This window comes from Oryctolagus cuniculus, chromosome 3 (genome assembly GCF_051225735.1).
Source record: "Oryctolagus cuniculus isolate XC-2025 breed Fujian yellow rabbit chromosome 3, ASM5122573v1, whole genome shotgun sequence".
Classification (NCBI taxonomy): Eukaryota; Metazoa; Chordata; class Mammalia; order Lagomorpha; family Leporidae; genus Oryctolagus; species Oryctolagus cuniculus.
Genome location: NC_142869.1, coordinates 34,790,001 through 34,815,044, shown reverse-complemented (window position 1 = coordinate 34,815,044; position 25,044 = coordinate 34,790,001). Strand labels below are relative to the sequence as shown.

General features: G+C 39.5%; 1 protein-coding gene across 5 annotated transcripts in view; it reads left to right on the top strand.

Moving 5' to 3' along the window:
* Positions 1–25,044, top strand: part of PARD3B (par-3 family cell polarity regulator beta) — a 1,145,366-nt gene that overhangs the window by 676,342 nt on the left and 443,980 nt on the right. For all 5 annotated transcript variants that reach the window (XM_089330006.1, XM_089330005.1, XM_089330004.1 and 2 more), the window contains 2 exons: positions 10,955–11,054; positions 18,914–19,029. In XM_089330006.1, the coding sequence (XP_089186132.1) occupies positions 10,955–11,054; positions 18,914–19,029 (216 nt within the window). The remainder of the gene's footprint in view (positions 1–10,954; positions 11,055–18,913; positions 19,030–25,044) is intronic.

The following is a 25,044-nucleotide window of genomic DNA, read 5'->3' as shown; positions in this document are numbered from 1 at the left end:
AATTTCTCGATCTTACAGTAGTAGCAACAGCTGTTCCCATTTATTAAGTATTTATTTTCTGTTAGATACATGCCTACTTTGGGTAATACTACTATTCTTATTTCACAGATGAAAAAAAAATAAAAAGGTAAGAGAAAGGAGTCAATCACCCAAGACTGCATACTTGACCCCCACAGAGCCTGGATTCAGTTCATGTCTAAGTTCCTCCTCTAAGCCACAGTGCGGGCCCTGCCTCACACTAGCCTCTTCAAACGATATATTTTTTACTTTTTAAAAATTCACTTGAAAGGCAGAGAGAAAGTGAGAGCAGGCAGACAGACACAGAGACATTTCCATGTGCTGACTCACTCCCCAAATGGCTGCTAGAGTCAGGGATGGGCCAGGCTGAAGCTAGGAGCCCTGAATTCAGTCTGCGTATCTCTTGTGGAAGGGAGGGACCCAAGCACCTGAATCATCACTTACTGCCTCCCAGCACGCACATTAGCAGATAGCTGGCATCATAACCAAAGCTGGAACAAGCATCCAGGCACTTTGCTACGGGGTGTGGGCATCCAAAGGGAAGTCTTAAACACTGCACCAAAAGCCTGCTCCACCACCCCCCCCCCCCACCCGGAACTACCACTGAGGTCCTTTTCTGATAGTAAGAATATTTATTAGAAGCTGCCTTTACTTTGTATACTCATAAAGAAATGCTCAGTATTTCTTTTTCCATCTTAAAGAAATTAAAGGTTTTCTTGATCAAACCTGATCTTGCTTCTGAGATTTAAGTCACAAATGCCAGAGAATCTGGGGAAGGGATGTAGATTTCCCACAGGAAAGAGTAGCCTTTCTTCCCATTATGCATATATTCTGATCATGAACACTGACATCTGTATTACAATATCTAGCATCTTATAATTTGATTGGCAAATTATATTAATTCTCATACACGCTGTGGCCCAATGGCTATCTAAGTTTAAGTTTTTATTTATAATTACAGCAGAGGCATCCCATTGAACATTGGGTATGTTACCTCCCATCTTATGGTATTTTTAATGCCTATAAAACATTGATACTGAGTTAATATTCATACAACATACTTTTAGAAGAGTCCCAGTAACATGGGGTAGCATCTCTAGGAAGGGTAGCACAGACTAAAATAATGGAACTATAGAAGTAGTTAAAAAAAAGTTATACCCTCATAATTGCATAATGAAATCCCCTTAAAGCATTTGTTTATGGAATGCAATCAGGCTTTCACTATTCAGACTTTGTCTCTCTACAGAACAGATTGAGACCTCTTGGGCCCAGGTGAGCACAGACCACCACTGGGAGGTTTTGTCTGTTCTCCACCTGAGACATAGGTCCAGACAGGACAGTGTTTACAGCCGTGAGAAAACCATGCGGACAAGACGGTTACCTCCTCCCCACACAAAGTTAATGTAAGAAATCCAATTCTGTCAAGAACTGTCTCCACGAAATGCTCTCTTTACAATAGAGTAAACTTTGTTGTTCTTACTTCTTTGAAGATCTGCGGTGCAGTAATAGGTTAAGAATTAAGCCTGTCAATGCATAGAATTATTGCATTTTAATTGTGAGAGGTCAGTAGATAAAATTCTCTTACTTCTTAAAAATATAAGCCTGTTATCTTAGAAAAAATATTCTGCCAGAATGAACGTGATGCTACTGAAGCATTTCACGATCATCACGTCTTTGTAATACTGACATTATACGTTTTGAGAACTATCAGAAGTTGCTGAGTTTCAGCTCTCCGTAAGGTGGTAACAGACCACTGAGTCTCGTGAAACCTGAGTGTTGACTCACCACTGCCAATTTTTTGAAGGTCCTTCTTTAGAAAAACAGATCAATGTGACAAAGTGCTATGTCTAGTGAGGGAAGGAACTGTTACAGCCAAAACATTAACATTTTCATTCCCTTTTTCCTTTCCTGTGTATATTTAAAAACCCGACGTTGATACTCTGCGTTCCATCTATTTTTGTAATAATAGTATATACCACCCCAGTTCCCAGGTTATTTTATTTTATTTTTTTATTCCTGTCAAGATGGTATACAGAAAAGTCAGTTTTAGAACTAACATTTGTATAAATTGTAACACCAGAAAACTCACACTTGTGTTTGAGAATTGCTAGCAGTGCCCATGGTGGAATAAGTGTGGTGCTCCAAGATGGTGAGAAGAATGGAGGTGTGGCCCCTTAAGGATCCATAAACCCTGTAGTTCACTGGGGAATCCAGCTGGGAGATCTCAGCCTGGCCTCAGGATTACCCCTACTGCAATTTGCCTCTGGCTTGGAGTATCTCCCCTCCCACCCCCTCCTTTTTGTTCTTCTGCTCCCCTTCCCCTTTCAGCCCACGTGCACCCCCTCATGGAACCCAAGACCACTCACTGAATTAGCTTTCATCTCCATCTCCAATAAAACATTTTGGTTCTGTCTCCTGTTCCACTGGATCCATATTCCCTTAAGTCCTTTGAAGAAGAATGTGGCAGTAGTTATTCCTAAAGTGTATTCCCCTGGGAACCAGTGTACCTCCACTCCTCTATGGCACATAGAGCAACAGCTCTGCAGGAGTGACCAGAGATTGAATGATTTAACTAATTTAAACTTCCCAAGTTAACTAATGTTACTTGGATGCCTCCATTGTACAGAATATACCATCAGGAATGCAAATAGGAATGCAATACAGCAATTGTCCCAGAGAATATCTGCATCCCATTTTTATTTCAATACTCTTCACAACAGCAGAGATACAGAATTACTGTAGATGTCTCAGTGGAAGAATGGATAAGGAAAGTGTGGTACATACACACAGTGGGACATTACTCAGCCATAAAGAGAATAAAATCCTGACATTTGCCACAAAACGAGTGGGTTTGGACATCATCGTGCTAAGTGAAATAAGCTAGAAACAGAAAGACAAAAAGCTTTTCTCTCATGTGTGAAAAATAATATACCTGTATAGTAAAAAATGTGTGGATGCCATATTATTTGGTTTATAGATACTCATAAATGTTGTCTTCACTGAAGTATACTCATTATGTAAGGATATATTCTTAGTTCCTCATTTATGATCTTTGTGATGAAACCCACATTATGGGATACTAATATATCCACCCTTAGCCTTCAAAATAATGTATATTTACACATGAAGCAAATATGGTAAATTGTTAAAAATGGCTAAATCTGTGTGCTCATTAAAGTCTTCTTTATATAGTTTTCTTTGCTATTTGAAATGTTGTACAATAAAACAAACAAACAAACAAGATTAGTTAAATCAGGGGTCAGCAAACATTGTTCTTAAAGGACCAGTTAGTAAACATTCCACAGTTTATGAAAAATTGGGTGTCTGTCACAGGTCAGTTCTGCATTTGAGGCACAAAAGCAGCCACAAATACACATACAAATGGACGTCGCTATGTTCTTGTTTACAAAGCCTGACGGAGGGGTGGTTTAGCTTGCTGATCCCCTTTCTAATGTCACAATCTCCTTTATTCTTTCCTGCCCTGGACTTGATAGGATGCGTCCTACAAAACAAACAAAATGTAGTTATTAAAAGAGGGAGCCAGTGTGTGGTACATTGGATGGAGCCACTGCTTGCAATACTAGCATCCTATGTCCGAGTGCCTATCGGAATCCTGGCTACTCTGCTTTGCATCCAGCTCTTGACTAATTCCCCTGGAAAGGTAGCAGAAGGTAGCCCAAGTCCTGGGGCCCTTGCCATCCATGTGGGAGACCTGACTGATGTTTCAGACCAGGTTGATGTTTCAACTTGTCCCAGCCCTGGCTGTTGCAACCGTTTGGGAAATAAACCAACAGATAGAAAACCTACCTTTCCCCCTGAGCCTCTATTTCAAATCTATAAATGAATAAAGATAAAAAAAAAAAACCCTCCATGAGTTAGTGACTAGGGGACACACTCTCAGCATTTACAGACATATACATGAGTGTGTACCCGTGTGCACGTATAGAATGGCCTTCAAGAAGAATGTAATTTGTACACTCAATGAAATCCAAGTCAGATAAGAATTCTAAGCTTTCATGCTGATAAAGAGCTTAACAAATGTTTTTTGGGTCAAGATAAAGAAATTATTCCTTTCAGCATCTGAATATGTTGCTTAGCAATGTACCAAGGGGATGGGCATTGTGGCACAGCAGATTAAGCTGTAGCTTGGGACTCCCTCGTCCTTTATCAGAGTGCTGGTTTGAGTTTTGGCTCTTCTTCTGATGTAGCATCCCACTGATGCATCCTGGGATGCAGCAGATGATTGCTCAAGTACTTGCTCCCTTGCCCCTACTTGGGAAACACAGATGGAGTTCTGGGCTCCTGGATTCAGCCTGGCTCCAACCCTGATTGTGGCAGGCGTTTGCAGAGTGTACTGCTAGATGAAAGATATCTTTCTCTTCCTCTCTCTCCGCCCCTTTCCCTCTCCTTCTTCCTCTGTCTCTACTTTTCCAGTAGATTAAAATAAATAACATTTTTCAAAAAATATGCCAAGGATATAAAGTCCTTAAACAAGGTATTTACCTCTGCATTTATCACCACTTGAAAGAAAACACATCTTCCCTGTGAATACAACAGAAACTATAGTTAATGCTGTGGTTAGCGTATAATTTAAGAGTGTGTCTTGAGGATTCAAATGGTAGAATCTTGGTCCTCAGTGTGGTCTTGTGAAGGCTTTCAGAGGTGGAGCCCAGGGGAAGGTGATTAGATCATTGTTGATGCCATCATTGGAAGGGATTCATGTCACTCTCTCAGAATAATCGCTACCAAGTGAGTTATGATAAGAAGGGCAACCCCGGCCACCAACTCCCTCTCTGGATTCTTGTCTTAATTTGTGACCTCTCCTTCTACATGAAGTCATTTCTCATTCTGCTCTACATGCAGTAAAGCAGCCATTGGGCCCTCGTGAGAGATCAAATCCATGACTCCATGAGCAACAACACTGAATTAAGGAAGCCTCTTTCCTTTATAAACCACCCAACCTCAGGTATTTTGTAATAGCTACAGATATCCAACTAGAAGAGTCAGTGATCGTAATAACACTTGAAGTAGCCAGAGAAGGAGATGCAGGGAAATAAAAAAAGAGGATGATAAGAAAGGTGTGTTCCAGTCTAGTAAGAAAAATGTGCAGGGATAAACACACCCAGTCTTTCATACCTGCAGCTTCTGCATTTATGGATTCAACCAACAATGGGTTGAAAATATTTGGAACAAAAACTTGGTCTGTTCTGAACATGTATGGACATTTCTTCTTCTCATAATTCCCTAGTCATATAACTACTGATTACATAGCATTTTGATTATATTAAATATTATAAATAATCTAGAGATGATTTAAAGTGTTCAAAAGATTGTGTTGGCTATATGCAAATACTATGCCATTTTATATGAGGACTTGTGCATCCTCGGACTTTGATATTCTACAGGAGTGCTGGAAACAAGTCCTTGTGGATACTGAGGGATGCCTGTAGATCATACCTCAGTAGATCAACAAATAGATGGACAGTTCATTGCAAAAGCAGCCTATGATTAGTGTTTCAAGGAATTATTGTGCATGGTATTAAGTGATAGTTAGACGCGAAATGTCAGCCCAGTGAGGCATGGCAGCAGCAGGATGGGGCTGTGCTTTATGTAGTAGTTATCTTCTAGCCCCTCTTCACCTGCTTTCTGGGTAGTAGTTGGGAAAAGGGGGAGAGATAAAGGAGATGGCGCACTCTTCCTTTTTAAAAATATCTATCTATTTGCTAGAAAGGCTAAGTTACAGAAAGAAAAAGGGAGAGAGAGAAAGAGAGAGAGAGAAAGAGATCTCCCGTCTGCTGGTTCACTCCCCAGATTGCCACAAAAGCCTGTGCTGGGCCAGTATGAAGCCAGGAACTGAGAGCTTCTTCTTGGTCTCCCACATGGGTGCAGGGGCCCAAGGTCTTGTGCCATGCTCTGCTGCTTTCCCAGGCACATTAGCAGGCAGCCAGATTGGAAGTGGAGCAGCTGGGACTCAATGGATGCCCACATGGGATGCCAATGTTGCAGGCAGTGGCTTAATCTGCTATGCCACGACACCAGCCCTTGTCACACCTCCGACACTGGGAGTGACACTTTCCACAGCAACTCACTTGACATTGGCCAGAGATAGTCTAGGGGAAAAGAGGGTTGAGAAATGGTAGAAAGGAAGAGAGCAAGTTAGTGACCACTGGTGTCCTTTGCCAGTTTGTTGAAGTACTGACGGATTCTAGAGCAACAGTGAAGCATTCATGGAGAATGTGATAATTGGGGTGGGTTGGGATGGGTTTAGCAACTTTATTAGCAAAAACACTGAATCAGGCAAGCCCAAGGATGTGGTCAGAGGTCAGCAACATAGCCTTGGGGGGTTAGGAGATGAAGTTGGTCACAAAGGGCACAGACATTGATTCTGTAAGCAATGAAACATTGTTTTTGGGCAAGCAAGTTGCATGATCACATCCATGTGTACCTCCAGTGTAGAATATATACTGAGAAGCTAAGGAAAGAAGAGTTAAGCCAGCAGAAAGGACATTGTCCCTGTATGTCTCTTATTCCTTATTTATTCTGTGATCTCTCTCAGCAAATCATGTCTTTGGCAGCCTGATTGCTGCCACCACTACCAAATCCTCTATCCCTAAGAGTGGTGGGTCCCGGAAGGCCAAATGGCCAACTTTGTACCTCGTGCTCCTTTATCCCGATTACCTCCTTATCAGATCACCTACTGCGAAGTGTCTCTCCCAGGGACGCGTTGGTGCTGGTACTATTGCTTTCATTTCAGACGAGTCCCTGGGGGCAAAACTGGGAGAAAATCTTTGCCTGGTGTACTCCTCAGAGCTCTCCAGAGAAATGCAATAAGAAAGAGGTCTATTGTAAAGATTTGGCTTAAGATTATGAAAGCAGGCAAGTCCCAGGGTCTGCAGGGTGAGCCAGCAAGTTGGAGACTCAGGAGAGCCAGCAGTGTAGCTCTAGTCTCAGTCCCAGAAGGGACATTTGGCACAGCAGTTGCCACTTGGGGTGCCCTGTATCACTTATCAGGGTGCCTGGTTCAAGCCCCTTCTCCTCTGCTTCTGATCCCACTTCCTGCTAATGCATACTCTGGGAGGCAGCAGATAATGGCTCTAGTACTTCTAGTACCACCCATGTGGGAGATTCTGATAAAGTTCCTGGTTTCAGCCTGGCCCAGTCTTGGCTGTTGTGGTCGTTTTGGCTCTGAACCAGCAGATGGAAACTCTCTCTGTGTCTATCTCTCTGTTTCTCTCTTTTTCAAGTAAAATGAAAATAAATAAGTAAAATAAAAAATGTAAGCGGTGTAGTTCTAATCCATGAGCCTGAGAACCAGGGAAGGTGACTGTGTGGTTTTAGTCTGGAGGCCGGCAGGCTTGAGACCTGGCAAGAAGTGACATTGCATTTGGAGCAGGAAGGCAGGAGAACCCAAAGGCTCAATACAAAGGCACTCAGGCCACAAGGGCTCTCCCTTCCTTACCAGAAGGTCAGCCTTTTTGTTCTGTTCAGGCTTTCTACTAGTTTGTAGAATCCTTACTCTACCCCATTAGAGATGGCCATCTGCTTTATCTGGTCAATTAATCCCACTCAAAAACACCCTCACAGAAATGCCCAGAATAATATTGAAGTAGCCAGTGTCCTGGTCAGCCATCACTCTGGCCGTGTGAACAAAGAAAGTTCTCTTAACAGTAGGTTGATGTTTCTCTTATTCCACCAATCAAGAACAATCAGGGTCGACATTTTATCCAGTATCTCTTTCATGGATAGAGAGTAGAGTTCATTATGAAATAATAATCCATTACATTTACTCAGCACTTTGCATTTATGAAACACCATTTGAATATGTACCATTGTATTTCATCCATATACTCTTAAAATGGGGTGTCCTTATCATCACTTCATAGATTTATAAACCAATGCTTGGAGAAATTGAATAATTTTCCCAAGTTCATGTAGCAGAAGGAACCAGGATTAGAAACAAGGAAATTGTGCTCAAAACACCAAATTCTTTTTTAAAAAATATTTTGATTTATTTATTTGAGAGAGTTAGAGAGAGAGGGAGACACAGAGAGAGAGATGATCCACCCACTGGTTTGTTCCACAAGTGGCCACAATGGCCAGGGCTGAGACGGGCTGAACCCAGGAGCCAGTTGCTTTATCCAGTTCTCCCATGTAGGTGTTAGGGGTCTAAGTGTTAGGGCTATATTCCACTGTTTTTCCCATGCCACAAGCAAGGAGCCAGTACAGAGAAGCTGGGACTTGACCTGGTACCCATATGGGATCCCAGTATCATAGGTGGTGGCTTTGCACACCAGGCTACAGTGCTGGCCCCCAAAGCACCACATTCTTAACCAGGATATTCCGTAATGCTTTATATGCATTAGATAATATTCTTAATTATGAGTGTTAAATAATGTACATAAAACTTAGCACAAGGTATGGTACACATGAGGTATTTGGTTATAGTAATATTCAGAATGTATGTATTTTTCCAGTATCAAAATAAACTGGAAAAGTATATATTTTTAGTAGCTAGAAAACCAGGATTCAGACCTGTCTTTCTTATAAGAACTTAACCCTAGGTGTCCCCATGACAAGAATGACAAAGAACAGACAAAAGCAAAACAAAACAAATTAGATTATAACAAACTTAGAGGCTTGCACAGCAAACGAAATGATCAGTAGAGTAGAGACATCCAACAGAATGGCGAAGATATTTGCAAACCACCTATCTGACAAAGGATTAATATCTCAAATATATTGGCACCTTAAAAAATTCAACAACAACAGAAAAAAAAATCCAGCTGAGAAATGGGCAAAATACTTCAATACAGAGTTATCAAAAAAAATACAAACGGCGGGTGCCGTGGCTCACTAGGCTAATCCTCCACCTGTGGCGCCGGCACCCCGGGTTCTAGTCCCAGTCGGGGCGCCGGATTCTGTCCTGGTTGCCCCTCTTCCAGTCCAGCTCTCTGCTGTGGCCTGGGAGTGCAGTGGAGGATGGCCCTGCACCCCGATGGGAGACCAGGAGGAAGCACCTGGCTCCTGGCTTTGGATTGGCACAGCACACCGGCCGCAGTGCGCCAGCAGTAGCAGCCATTTGGGGGGTGAACCAACGGAAAAGGAAGACCTTTCTCTCTGTCTCTCTCTCTCACTAACTCTGCTGTCAAAAAAAAAATACAAATGGCCAACAAATATATGAAAAAATGCTGAACATCACTACCTACCGGGGACATACAAATCGAATTCCCAATGAGATATCACCTCACTCCTGTCAGAATGGCTAAAATCCAAAACACGGAGAGTAACAAATGCTGGCGAGGATGTGGACAAAGGGAACACTTACACACTATTTGTGGGTCTATAAATTAGTGCAGCCACTGTGCAAAACTATGTGGAGATTTCCTCAAAAACTAGAAATAGACTTGTTATATGACCCAGGAATCCCACCACTGGATTATATACCCAAAAGACTTGAACACCTTGTATCAAAGAGATACCTGTATCACCATAGCAGTACTACTCACAATAGCCAAAATTTGGAATCAACCAAGGTGTCCATCATCAGATGAATGAATAAATATTATGAGGCATTTCTACACAGTGGGATATTATTTATAATAAAAAAGAATACAGTGCTACTATTTGCAGCAAGATGGTTGCAACTAAAGAACATCGTGTTGAATGAAACAAGCCGAACCCAGAAAGACAAATACCACATGTTCTTCCATATATGTGGGAGCTAAAATTTAAAAAATAGAAAAGAAATGTCTATGTGTATCAATATTTTTAAAAGATTTTAATTATTTGAGAGATAGAGACAGAGAGACAGAAAGAAAGGTCTTCCATCTGCTGCTTCACTCCCCAAATGGCCGCAATGGCTGGAGTTGTGCCAATCTGAAGCCAGGAGCCAGGAGCTTCTTCCAGGTCTCCCATGTGGGTGCAGGGGCCCAAGCATCTGGGCCGTCTTCTACTTCTTTCCCAGGCCATAGCAGTGAGTTGGATCAGAAGAGGAGCAGCTGGGACTCAAACTGGCGCCCAAATGGGATGCCCACACGGCAGGTGAAGAATTAACTTACTGAGCCACAGGGCCGGCCCCGATGTGTGTCAATATTGCTGCAAATATAGTATTGTAAAACTTTGTTTTATAACTTTGTCAAACCAGTGGTTAAGAATGGTTCACTATTATAGTGTTAATGATCTGTGATTACTTTAAAATTTACTGTATATGGATGAAATTGTCATTTTTCCATTCAATTATTGTTTATAGACATTATTTGTATTCCCACTAAACTAGGCTCTTTTTGCTTTTCACTCATTTAACTTTTTACTTAGTGAAGTAGTAAGCCTTTTTACTGTAATGTAAATTTAAAATGTTATCTCAAAAACTGAAAAAAATACAGAAAGATAGGGAGAAGGAAGGAGGACGGGAGGGAGGGAGGAAGGGAATATTCTTATGTTCCTAGAACTGTTTCTACAAATCACGTTAAACCTGTTAAAAACTAATTAAAAATAAAATTTAAACATGCTTTTAAAAGTATCTTTTGCAACTAAGATGGATGCTTAAATCATCCTATAACCCAGAGTATTCAACTTAGGGAGTCTGGTTTACAAAACAATATGACATAAAAGAGGCGGCTTTGTTAATCTTCCATACATCACAGGTAATAGGTGTGTGCCAGTTTTTCTTTGGTGGAAAATGTCAAAATGCACAAGCTTTGCTTGCCGGGGTTGACAGCAGGTCACCGGTGTAAAATCACACGAATGCACTTCATTTCCTCATCCAGGGGCATTTGCTCACCTATGAATCCTTCAGTTCCATTGTGAGGGCTTATTTACTTCAAGGCTGGTTTATTTCTTGATTAGAATTGTGTCTGAGAGCTGGGCTGAAACAAAACCCAGCACCGAATGGTTCTGCCTCCAGTTTACTGCACTTTCAGTTGTGCTTTGTTTATAGACCTTTTGCTGCCCCATGATGGATGGACTGAGAGTGAAGTACCACCTTCTCCACCGCCACATCCCGCTCTGGAATTGGGCCTTGAAGATTACAGCCACAGGTATCGATAAAATGATAGATCGTAAATGCTCCTCGTTATGGTTTTTCTGGGAAAACCTAGCAATGTTATCTTAACTCTATTTCTTTCTAGAGTGGAAATCTCATAGTATCTATAATTCCTTTCCAGTGAAACTTTCTCATAGCTAATAGATTGCTCAGATTTTGTTTCCTGGAATTTGTTAAGATTTGTCTAATTTAAATATTTAAGAAAATGTTTGGGTTATTTTGAAAAGTTTGAAAGCTAGAGTAGTGGAGCTCAACGAAAAGTTATATGGACAGATGTGAAAGAAAACAAAACATAAAGCTTAGGTGAGTTTAAATTTGTAATTGGCAAACCCTAAAGGTATTTTGAAAATAAATGTTCAAAGAAATGTAATGAAGTCTAAAAATAAAACAACACCATATGTAATCTAAAATATTGAAAAGGGTGCTCCATATTATATCCGTTCTGTAACAGAAACTAAAAAATCAATAAGTTTTAGATTCATACAAGCATGAGAGAAAGAGAGATTTACTAAGCATACATACTATTTGACTAGTGGCATTCACAGATTGTATTCTTCTGATGAGTTCTAAAAATCATTAAATTGTCTCTTTGCTATTTTCTATATTTATTACGGCTGTTAAAAACGGTATGTTTCATTCCACTCTATGTCCCATGATAATCCTGTGAAATTTCTTCATTTATCTTTCAGCAATGTTAGTGTCATTCATATTAGGCTTTTTAATACAGTCTGCTAAAAATAAAGCAAGAGAATAAGAGGATAGCTGACTCTATTAAATGGAAGCCTATATTTACCTATATTTAGCTATCTCTGATTCTTGTATCTTTGAAGCCAGGAATCTTACTCAAACACAGCTTCATGAACACGATTCACAATCACAATAATGTTCTAGATCAGAATCTGTGCGGGTTTCTTTCGGGGAAATGTGAACAAATTTAATTGTGTTCATTCATTTTCCTTGCCTGCTTCAATCATGAATCAAAAATGACAGTTGATGGCATAAAAGAGCTTGTTCTTGCATAATTTCTTATGATCTACTTTACTGTTATGCTGTATATTTGTGTAAAACCACTGGGATGGTGGGAAGATAATTCAGATGCAAATCCTACTCTAAAGAATCCAGTAGTCTACAGGATAAAAAGTGGTGTCTAGGTCACAAGGCACTAAGTGATACTTACCAGTAGTTCTGGATAAAATCCTGTGCATCTGAAGCAAAGAGAATGCTTCCACCTAGAGAAATGTGGTAAGGGTGGCATTTGAGCTGAATCCGAAATCATGAAAAGTGGCTTGGCGAGAGACAAGTCCCAGGAAGAAGGGGATTTCAGAGTGAAGGGCAGAGAAACAGCGTAGAGGTGGAAAGGAAATTGATTTGCACAGCTTGCATAGGAATTGAGTGGTCAGATGATGCAGTCCAGACCACAAGGAGGAGATTTACTGGGTTTATTTGGTGAATAGTAAAATCTAGTGGTAGGGCTTTCACAGACAATAAGCATCACAAAAGCCAATGTTTCATTGTCAATAGCATGGATTGGGTAAATGGAGGAGGGTTAATCTCCATCAGAAGCCAGAGCCCCTTGGGTACACTCTGGGGTTTGTGAAGTGAGGGCTAGTGAAGGCCTGCCCTGGGAAAAAGAGGCAGAAACCCTCAGAGGAGAAGCTGTTGGGTAAGGGGGATGGTTCAGATATGTTGCACAGGTAGAATTATTGGGATTTAACAACTGCCTTTGGCTTCTTCAATGTATCCCTAGGTTGCCCCCCTGTGCAATAAAGCATATTCCTCTGTGATCTTGAAAAGAAAATATAAAAGTTTATATTGGCCCTCTGTGCTGCAAATCTTCATTCCAGGGTTTAAACCAACAACTTCCATGTCCTTCCCCCCCACCTCCTCCCTAATCCCCTGTGTTCGGGCTTCTGTCCTCAGCACTTTCCTGGAATTCTCTCAGACATCAGAAATAGTTTTCTTGCCATTAAAAAGATGATATTTTCTCAGTCTATTCTTTTTGGCTCTATTGTATTGGGTCATTATGTCATTCATTCACTCATCCATCCATTCAAAAGTATTTCTGGAGCTCTGAGCCAGAGACTGTGGGAGGTATTCAGGTACTGGAATGAATTAGAAAGTATCCCTATTGACAAGAAATGCAGGAGACAGACACCCACGGAATTAGGATGCAGCCTGCTAAATATCAGATAGGACTCCCCGTGGGAGCCCAGAGATAGGACTTCTGCTTACAGGTGTGGAGGGAAGCTTCATGGGAGCAGTAGTGTTTGAGCAGTTTCTTGTAGAGAGGAAAGAGCCTCATAGGCAGAGAAGAGGTGGGAAGAGCTGTTTAGGCTGGGAAGAACAAATGATAGCAGGGTAAGCAGAGTGTGCTCAATGTGTCTGAAGCATATGGGATCTGGGGGAAGAATTAAGGGGAAGGACTGCCATGTTCTGTGAGCACCATTCCTTTCCAGAAACCAGAGAAGTATTGAAGGATTTCAAGCCTAAGAACTACAGCCTGAGCAATTTCAGTTGTGAAGGGTTTAGTGGATTGGGGAAGCCAAAGACAAGGAGATCCATTAGACTTGCAGCTAGCAAGAGCATGGTGCCTGAGTGAAGGGAGAAACAGTAAGGGTGGACAGGAAAGACCAGGGGCATTTTTGAGATGAAAAGGTCCAATCTTAAGCCTTGAAACTCTCCTATTCTGTGCACCAGCCAATGACCTGCACCATCCTGTAGGCTGCTGAGTTGCCTACAGAATTTGTGTTTGGATGTATGAAGCTTGGTGAAGGATTGCAAGGGAGCCATGGGGTTGAGTAATGGAGGCTGTCCTATCTTCCAAAAAAATTTTATTAAGCCCTGTAAAAAGAAATAGGGGTGCTTTAGGGGCAGACGCAATCTCCTAAAATGGAAAACTTCCTTCACATGAACAGTGAAAAACAAACTTAATACCTGAGCGTTGAACCAAAGTGAAATCATGAAATTGCTAAATTTATTTGCTTTAATGTGTTACTTATTATCAGAGAAAACTTTAGAATATATGTGACCAAATAAAAATAGTTTAAGGGAATTTTATTTTCTATTGTGAGATCTCAGGGAGAGTTTATAACAAATAATGTCAGAATTGCACATTACTAATAAATGAACATTGAACATTACTAGCAATTTAGAAATCCTTTAGTCATTTGCTGCATGTTAATATTCCTTTCTCCTCCTCCCTGTCTCCCTCTGTATCTCCTCTCTGTCTCTACTTCATGGATGTGAACTATGCTATCCACTCTCATTCATAGTAGCCAATGGTTGGAGCCTAAAAAGGAACACCTGAAGCTTCAAATGTAACTTTTTATTGTTATTATTTTGCAATCAAAATCTTCTCCACGTGCCTTTATACTTCCAACTGTTCTCCTTGGACATTCATTACTGGCTGCTTTCTGTTTCACATTCTTGGTTTGTCACCCTATTCAGGACATTGGCATATGTTTCATGCTAGCTTTATTTATTCATTATGCAGCATAATTTGACATTGAGTATCATTTCTATTTGATGGATTCTCTGGTTGTTCATGCTGAAAACACGGCCTTTATCACAGACATGTCTTTGGCCTGCTGTCAACTTCTAACTTCCCACAGCCTCCACTGCAGCCCACTCAGCCATGAGCACATGCTAACTCCCTTCAAAATTAAAATACGTCATATTTTGCAGTTAATCATCTTGTCACCCTTTCACTCCAGACAATTTCGATATGTAGCATAATATCTAATATCATGAGCAGTTTTACTAGTCTAACTTATGTGTCTACCATATTTTCACATTAGCTAATTCAATACGGCATTCATCATTTCAGTGTGCTATTCACTTTCATTGGCTCTACTCTCATAATGTTTTCTGTTATACTCACTTTCCCCTCTTTAAAGATCAACCAATCGGATATCAACCTTATTGGCTTATTTCCATTTTGTACTCTAACAAGAGATATCCATCTATTGAAAGTTTTCAAAATGTATATTTAGTCACAATCACAATAATGATTGTGTAATGATTAACTTAATGGACATGAGCATATATATATATATATGTACAAAAAAACCTTTATTTGATCATTATTGACTATAACCCAATGTTTATTTTTTAAGAATTCACTTTATTTGGACAACTCCCAATTTGATGTTATTGTATCTAGGAGCATGGTCACCATGTTCCTTAAATGGTTATAGGAGTCATTGTTCCCAAAAGTCCAGGAAAATTTGAGGTCTCATTCTTGAAATGTCAGTTAATGCTGGTTTTGGTAAAGTAAGACAATGAATTGGGTTAATCAATACGTTACTCCTTTCAGTAGAGCACTTTAAATGCAGTGTGATCTGTGTTTTAATGAGGAATATTCATGTTGGTCCCAAACCTTCCCCCTGAAGGCTTTCATTATGTTATAACATCTGCTTTGATTAACAATTTGGTATTCTTTTATTTCATGATATGCACCACTCTAATGAAACAAAAAACAAACTTAAATGAAAACCTCAGAAGAGTAGAGCAGATCTGCACTAAAAGGGATAAGTTTTTTTTTTGTTTTTTTTTTTGTAGACTCAGGTTCCTAATAACATGTGTTCCAAGGTGGCTACCATTTTAGTGAACGCTTGTGGCTGTGGTGCAGGTTTTGCCCCTGGCCAGCTGTGTGACCTTGAAAATCAGTCCTCCTCTTTGGACCTCAGGGTCTTATCTAAAAGATGAGGTGACCTTTAATCCCTCCCAGCTCTTAAATTCTTTGATTCTATGAAGGCCATGAGTCTTTCTGACACTAAACCCACAGCATCACAAGAGATCAAAGGATGAAAAACTGAGTGCAAATAAAGGTTGAGTAACACAGTTAAAGGCAAATGCTCCCAAAACACCAGGGCTCAGGGGGAAGCTCAGGTTCACAAAGATCTCAGAATTGCCCCTTTAAAATGGGTTGGAAGAATGAGACTATTGCTGTAAGGCCAAGCCTTACTAATAGCCTTACTAAATAGACTCAGGATCCCAGCTCACAATTTGCATGGTTTTCCATCACTAGCTACCTCATCTAGCACACTTTATTTATCCATAGCTTCTGCCTATCACTAGGAAGTAAGTACACACACACAAACTATGTAATCCCAGAGTGGATTTAAACTTCTTGAGAAATTTTCGTGAAACCTGTACAGTCGTATCATTTTCCTAATTTTTAAAGCAAGTTTAAGTTTATTGCCTCACAGGGGTCCAAAAAGGATCTGAGGATGAATCACAATCCAGAATAAAGAGCTCAGAGCTCTAGGATGCAGAAGTTTGGTGCTTCAGTTCCCTGTCTACCTCTCATGTCTGTTCAGTGTTGTTATTTTTGAAATTAGATTTTAAAAATTCCTAATTAGCATAAGATACTTGCAGTTTTCTGGGTTACAGTGCAATATTTCAATACATATTACAATGTGAACTGGTCAAACCAGGCAACTAGCCTTTCCATTTCTGTTTGGAAACTTCCTAGGTCCTTTCTCCCAGCTCTTTTCACAGTCTAGCATACATTGTTGCGAGTTAAGATCATCCCACTGTGTGGAGGAACACAAACGTGTTACATCAGTCCACCTGTGTTCCAGTACCTGTTATCTGACCGTCCTCTATCCCTTCTCCACTCTTTCCATGTATAATTTTTTCATTGGCAGGCGCCTCAGGCCCTCAGTCAAAGGCCATTTTAACTTACAAAAATAAAGAAAAGGATAATTGTTAGCAAACTTTGAGCTCTTACTGTGCACTAGGCACTATTCTCAGTAATTAACATAATTGATTTAATTCTTACATGCACATTGTAGAGTAATTATATTACTGTCCTTTTCACTATGAGGAAACTGAGGCCACACCCCTAGCATCTCTCTCTAGCCTCCTTATCACACTTCACTATTTTCAAAACAGAAGATGAGAAGAGCTGTTGCCCATAGGCCTAGTGGAAATCTGACACAGAGATGGCAAAGAAACGAAGACCAGTGAAAACAACAGTCATTTGGGAAGCAAAAACAGGTCATCTGCTTATTTTTTAAGTACTTCTAAAACACTTACTCTATGCCAGTCAGTGGTCTCCTTACTTTGCAAATCATTTTTTTAAAAATTTGTTTGAGGCCGGCGCTGCGGCTCACTAGGCTAATCCTCTGCCTTGTGGCGCCAGCACACCGGGTTCTAGTCCTAGTCGGGGCACCGGATTCTGTTCCAGTTACCCCTCTTCCAGGCCAGCTCTTTGCTGTAGCCAGGGAGTGCAGTGGAGGATGGCCCAAGTGCTTGGGCCCTGCACCCCATGGGAGACCAGGAGAAGCACCTGGCTCCTGGCTTTGGATCAGCGCAGTGCACCGGCCGCGGCGGCCATTGGAGGGTGAACCAACAGCAAAGGAAGACCTTTCTCTCTGTCTCTCTCTCTCTCTCACTGTCCACTCTGCCTGTAAAAAAAAAAAAAAATTAAAAAAAATTTTTGTTTGAAAGGCAGAGTTACAGAGAAAGAGAGGGAGAGAGAGACAGAGAGGGTTACTTTACAAATCTTAATTCATTGTAGTCTCTTATCACTCTATACTCCATGAGCAAGAGAATATAATTGTACTCATTAAAATGGGTAAAGATTGTGAAGATCCGAGAGGTCCAGGAACTGCCCAGGTCACGCCCCTGATAAGTAACAGAGCTCTAGCACTGTGCTGCACTGCCTGCCATGGGACTTCCGCAATCTACCCACTGTCTTGTAATGATGGAGGTTCATTTATTCACTCAGCAATATTATTGCTGCATATTCATTTTGATATTGCTGCAAGGCAATATTAAATATGCATGACTAATGAGTTTTGAGAAAAGATTAAGCTGATTTTGGTCTATTCAGTTTAAAAGTTAAGATTCCCCAGTACATTTTACAAGAGTTCCCATTCAAAACATTTATTGTTTTTGTGGCTTTGGTCTTTAAAAGATCACACTTCAACTGCTTGAAAAGCTTAACCTCAATACTTTCAGATTTCCTAAGGAGGCTTAATTTGAGTTTTCACTGAATTTGAGATTAGAGGATAGACGTTATGTTGAAAAAAGCCCTAGTTTTTACTTTCTAAATAAGAGAAAATGACAGTGATTTATTTTATGAAAATATGTGTATTTAATATATTCCTGGATCAAGGTATAAGCCATTAATTGTATTTGCTTTAAATAATCTCTTCCATCCTCAAGCAAAGTAAGTGGTATATTCAGGAGAAAGCAAATTCTTTGGAGACTGACTACGAGTAGCAGGAAGCCTGCAACAGGCATTTGATGTATCTGGTGTCTAAATTGTCAACTGCGCTTTTCCTGTTATTCCCTTTTGGGGTTATTGATGAGCAGACGATCTGCTCAGCATTAACACTAGTTTTAGAAAATAGCACTAAATAAAGTAGAAAGCCAAACTCCTGCAGCCATCCGTCACTCAGCAAGATGGTTTTCTCCAAAGGACACGGCCCTTTCACTCGTTTTCAAAGGAAGGGCCTTGCCTAGCCCACAGAACACTCTCAACTGGCTTTTGGCCTTTCTCAGTGTCTGGTGACAGCCTTTGAAGTGCCGGAGCTTTCTATGTTCCCCTTGCCCACTGAAAGTTATATATTGTACAGCAGGATCCCAATTAGCAGAAATCAGTGAAGAGTAAAACACGATATTAGCCAGAGAATATTTTATTTAAATTGGGCAGTATGATGAAATACATGAAAACAGAGTTGCTTCATCTTAGAAAAGAAACCCAAGATTCAAGAATTGGTTTATAATGTGTGCTGGGAGCCGCAGAAAAAAGGGTGATAGAATATGTCCACAACAAGAACTGTTTCCCTCTCTCAAGATATTATTGTTAACCTAAACATGGCATCTGCCTTCTTTCCACAGCTGTGGGGTATATTCATCAGGGTATCTTCCAGACCAGCACATCAACTTCAGATCTGTGACACCAGCCGGGCAGCCTGAATCAATTAATCTGAAAGCCTCAAAGAGCATGGATCTTGGTAAGTGAGGGGGAGGTGATATCCAGGTCAGCTCTCTAGCCTCAGCCATCTATCTTCCCAAATGTCCTGGTTTTGTTTCTTCGCCCCAACCTGCAGAGACGCAGAAGCCTGGAGGAAGGGGTGATGGTCATTCATCCTGTCTTCCTAACTCACACCTCTTAATTGTCATCTCCTCCTTCGCAAAATAGAAATGATTGACTTTTGTAAAATGGTCATAAAATGCCCTTCCTTTATGGTTCACAAAAATAGGATTCCTTCTGGAGGATCCGAATGCCACAAGCATCTGTATTTCACCTGTCTTTGTATTTGCACTCACATTTCTGGCAGTACGTGTATTTCCATGCTTTTTGTAGGGCCTGGGAGGATAATGTGATTAAATGAATCCTCTTGGACAGCGCTTCTAATAGTTCTCTCCACCTGTGATGGATGGATGGGGGTGGCACCAATGGAAAAATCCAACTCTCTAAATGTCCCTCCCTAACTCCTGTGCCATTGGTGGCTGGAGGGAAAGAGGGGGAATGTCCCTTGGGTTTGCCAGATCTAGGGTATTGGAGCACCCTGCACTGGTGCCTAAGCAACCTCATTGAGGTTCTGGGCATTATAGGGAATTTCCAGGTGACTCTTGGCTGCTATCAACTGTGTTTGCCAGGTCCTGGGACATGAGACCTGGAAAACATCTCAGATGTGTGAGATCATTGCTGCCCTCCCATGGGCTCCTAGGGAGAGAGGCACTGAGGGAGGAAGGGAGAGAACAGATCCTATTAGAGAAGAGTGTAGGAGCAAAATAAATTCTCAGCACACTGTTCATTGCTTCCTGACTGCTCAGAGGCCAATCTCTGCAATTGCTTTCTCTCAAGGAGTGCTATATATATTTCATTAGTAGCAACCAGAAAATAGAATAATCAAAACTATGTGCTCTACCAAACAATCTGATAAATAGTGCTTATCTGTTACTCATTTATCAAAGTTCAGTAGAATGTTCAGTCAGGATGAAACCAGAGAAATTGATTCTATTTTCTATAAATTAACTAAATCACTGGGATGTGTTTTCTCTAATCACCTATAGCGAGAGACAAATAGAAACCTTAACAAGGAAGCTGTCTTGAGTACTGGTCAGAAAGTGTATTCTCTCATGTATGAGCATTTGACAAACCAAAGGAATAATAAGAGATAGTGATGTAGATTATCACCAATAATGTAAAGAGAAATTTATTTTTATAATGTATTTGATAAATATATCATGTTCTATCTTCTTAGTTTCTTTACAAAGATGAATGGATAAAAACTCCTCTTAATTTTAGGGGGAGAAGTATGTTACTACTTTCTTCATGTGCTTTTTTAAAGACATATTTATTTATTTGAATGGTAGAGTTATATATAGAGAGGGAGAGGCAGATAGAAAGAACTCTTCCATTGACTCTATCACTCTCCAAATAGCCACAACAGCTGGAGCTGAACCAGGCCAAAGCCAGGAGCCTGGAACTCCATCCCAGTCTTGCAGATGGATACATGGTCCCAGGGACTTGGGCCAGCTTGTGCTGCTTTCCCAGGTGCATTAGCAGGGAGCTGAATTCAAAGCTGAGCAAAAGGGACTTGAAGCAGTACCATTATGGGATGCCAGCATCACAGGCAGCAGCTTAATCTGCTACATCACAATGCTTGGCCTCAATGTGATTTTTTTTTTTGAAGGCCAGTATTGTTCTTCAAAAAGTCTCTACAGAAAGAAAAATAGCATCCATTTTAATTTGAGAGGAAAAATATTATCAAATCTGTAAAAAAAAATGCTAAGTCATTCCCAGAAAGTATTTCTGTTCATATAAGGAGTCTTCAAAAGGTTCATAGAAAATGGATATTATGAAAAAAAAAATGGAGTTCAATTTTTTTATCAAAATAAACTTACTTAATTCTACTTTTCAGCAAACTATTTGCTTGCTTTTTGCAGATAATTCTAAGTAGGCAGTTTTTACATACGTTCTCTTACAACCTTCAGAACAAATCCACAAGGTAGATATAGCCATTTTATAAACCAAGAAACTGAAACCAGAGAGATTACTTTGCCACTGGACATCCAGCTAGTACCAGGAACAGGTTTAAATTCAAGATTGCCTTGGTCTGGACTGTGTAATCTGTCTCTGTGAGCTATTTCTCGGCAATGTGGTCCAACACAGATTTATTTTATTTTTTAACTTAATATTTTATTTATTATTTTTTGAGATATTTTAATGTACATTACAGTTGAAGCCCTAATGGCTCCACTAAATAAAGAGTTCAAGAAATAAACAATAAAAAGACAGTAGTCCTGCAGGAAAATAGGCTAGGTCTAAAAGCAATAATATAGAGTTCAAGAAAGACAAAATATAATGACCTTAGTCCAGTGGTGAAATAGGCAAGGGCAAAAAACAATAATCTAATGAAAAGATGTTCCACTTCACTTATATCAGATAAATTTTAAAATAGTCACAAAACCATTAAAGCTATAGTCATATACAGTTCATATCAATTTGTTTGACAAAGATTTAAAGGAAAATTTGATAAAACACTGCATTTGCAGTGAAACTAATACATGCAGCATTTTGAAGTTCCATCATATATGTTGCTCCTGCTTTGTTTTTGAGGTTTTTCTTTTAAATTGAAATAACCTTTACAAAATATTTAACAGTCATCCATTGAATTTTATTATACATGTTCCACAAATATCAACAATTATATTTATTCAATTTACAAAAATGCACAGGTCATGAACCATTTTTTTTAGTAAGTACCCAATTAAAAGCACTGGCCCCAGACTGTTGCAGTGGCATAGTATGCTAAGCTTCCACCTGCTGCACTGGCATCCTTTATGGGTGCTGGCTTACATCCCAGCTGCTCCATTTCCAATCCAGCTCCTTGCTAATGCACCTGGGAAAGCAGTGGAGGATGGCCTAGATCCCTGGGCCCCTGCCACCTACATAGGAGACTCAGAAGTTCCTGGCACCTGGCCCACCCCTGGTCATAGCAGTCATTTAAGTAGTAAACCAGTGGATAGAAGATTGCTCTCCTTCTCTCTCTGTGTGTCTCTCTGTCTCTCTGTCTCTCACTCTGTAACTCTGACTTTCAAATAAATTAATATTTTTTTTAAAAAAAGCACTGGCTAAAATGCAGCCTACAATAGATAGCATTTTTAGAGTATTCATCAAAGTTTGATGCCTTCCAGGAAATGCCAATTTAGAGCAAATAATTTCCCATAAGGCTTTGTGCTTGAGCATTCCAGGACCATTCTGATCTGTTCTCTCTAGAATAATCAAGGGAACTTAATAAATGGGTTGACTTTCTCAATGAATAAATTCAGGTGATAACCTCAGTGGTAAACATTTCAAGCTGTCTTTCATATTTGGTAAGGGGGATAGAATATCTTATATAATTTAGCTTTCCATATACAGAATTGGGCCAATGTAAGAAATAAATATATTTGCTAAAATGGTTGGTGATTATCTCCTTATGCAAATATCCTCAACAGGATCAAAATCCATCTTTTTAAAACTTTTTAAAAAATATAAGGGAATTAGGCTGAATACCAAATTCAGTGCTGTTTGACTAGTTGGGAAGTGGAAAAACAATAGTTTCGTGTGGTTCAAAGTAAAAAGGATAAAGCCTGCTATTTACTGTATTATTGGGTTGGGCTGTTCTTCCTTTATGAGACTGTAGGAATCTTCAAAGACTACTGGGCCCCATTAGTACCCTCTTTGTTTTTGTTTAATTTTTGCTGCTGAGAGAAGCTAGTATTTTAACTGAGTTATCAGTGAGTCATTGTTTATATATTTAAACTATTTTAAAGGTGAGTGACTTTCATTTAGTTACTTTCACTTCTGTTTCCAAAGATGGACAGTTATCATGGACAATAAGGCCTTCATCCCCATCACCTTTCCTGGTTCTTTAAACACAAACAGGGTTTGAAAGTAGCTTGCAATTTATATCTTTCTAGAAGGCACTCTACCTGTTTGCTACCCTGAATATACTCTTATCTATCTATATGATATACTTCTTCTTAGTGGCTGCATAGTGTTATATTAATGAATCATAATTTATAGTTTACTTTTATCTTCCCCTTTTGATGGAATTTGGATTTAATTGAGAGTTTTTCTAGTTTTTCGTGAGATTGATCTGTATCTATTTCTGCTTCCATTTGCTGCATTTTCATTTTTAGGATATTATTAGGTATGTTGCAAATAATTCCTTCCAAACTATAATTTGTCATTTTGGTTTGATTGTGATATCATTTACCATAAGAAAAGTTCTAGTCTTTTTTCAAATACATATCTTTTCTACTTTCATGACTTCTGAGTTGTTTATCTCATTGATTTTCTTCTAGTATTTTTAGAAGCTTGGTTTTTTAATGTTTGGCAATCTCTAATGCACTAATATTTTTATCTATTGTCCATGAGGTGGGAGAATTTTTATTTGTATAAATAGATAAATTATATATAACATTTTTTGACTTTTTAATCTTTTCCCAATTAATTTGGAATATAGTCTTATTGAATCATAAGTTTCCTTATGACATACATACAGGTATATTTATAGATATGTTATTCTACTGATATTTTAATCTGTCCCATACCAACCTCGCTCTATTTAAATTATTGTGTTATTTTGTATCTTGATTATTTATCAACCAATCTTCCCCTGATTTTTCTTTTATAGAAATTATTTTGCTCTTCATATGCATTAATTCTGCCATGAATGTTAGAATCAGCTAAAGTGAGTTTAAAGATCAAACAAGAATGCTTCCATTTTGTATGTTTCCACAGGCCTACCTGTGTGAATGACCATTATTTAAAATGTTTGCTCTTGGTTCCTGATAGGAATAGTGTCAAGTTTAATCATATTCCTAGCTTTCTAAAAATCTATTAGTCCATAAAAAGAAAATGTGAAATGAATACTGAATTTAATTGAGTAACATTAAAAATCTATACAGGGTGATGATGCATATTTTGTTCTGTATTAATAAAATAGAAGTGAGGTAATTAATAGATTCCCCCAATATTAAATCTCAATTATTTTTCAGTAACTGTTTCTTTGCACTTGAAAAGGTCCCTCTTCTGTCAACTAGAGAAATGTATGTTAACTTCTTCTAGAAGTGGCTAAAATATTGTCTGTTTGCTCTAAGACATAGGCATACAACTCGGATTGCTGTTTTACTCAGTGCCATTATTTCTTCTATACCCACGATAGATTTTTGTTGAAGCTATTTTGCCTCAGAATCTAATACTACTACGGGCATATATGTGGACATGTTTAAGACAGACCAGAAATGATTAAAATGATGAGTAAAAGGAAACATGTATTTAAATAATTGAGTTTAACTGTGCTTATTCAAATGGTTTAGGGTGTTATTTAAGAGATTGGGTAGATACATCTGGGTTTTCCAGAAAACCAGTCTTGTTCTACTAATTGTAGACTTTATTTATCTAAATTACCAGAATTACTATGTTCAGTCTGGATCTCTTTAATTTGTTCATAATTGAGCTTGTGTGGGTGTTGAGTTGGAAGTTCTCAGAAGCCAGATAACACAGCTGCCTCTTTGGCCTTTGGTGTAGGGTTCCCCCCAAAGAGCTCCCCTTATTGGCAGCATGCCAAGAAGTTACATTCAAAGACTTTTTGATGAGGCGTAGAAATCTTTCATTTGCAGACTTGGTGTTTTATGATCCCATAATGCTATTTAAGAATTAGTCTCAATTATTCAGGGGACAGACTTCAATATTTTGGCTCCTTCATTGACTTAATGTATAGTCCCATTGGAAGTTAAGTTTAAAGCACTATTTTCCTCAAGATTGTTTTCAGCATTTTCGCCCCTGTTTCTCATGGATCTTACAATGCATTTCAGAAGGGTGTCTGTGGCACAGTTGGGAGAAGGCTCAGGCTAGTGCAGATGGAGGCCGCTGGCCAGCTGTCCTGCCTCTGCTCAATGAGAGGAAATGAGCTCAAAATGACGTGTGAGGCATTTAGATGAAATTTCGGGAGGTTTCCTGACAAGGA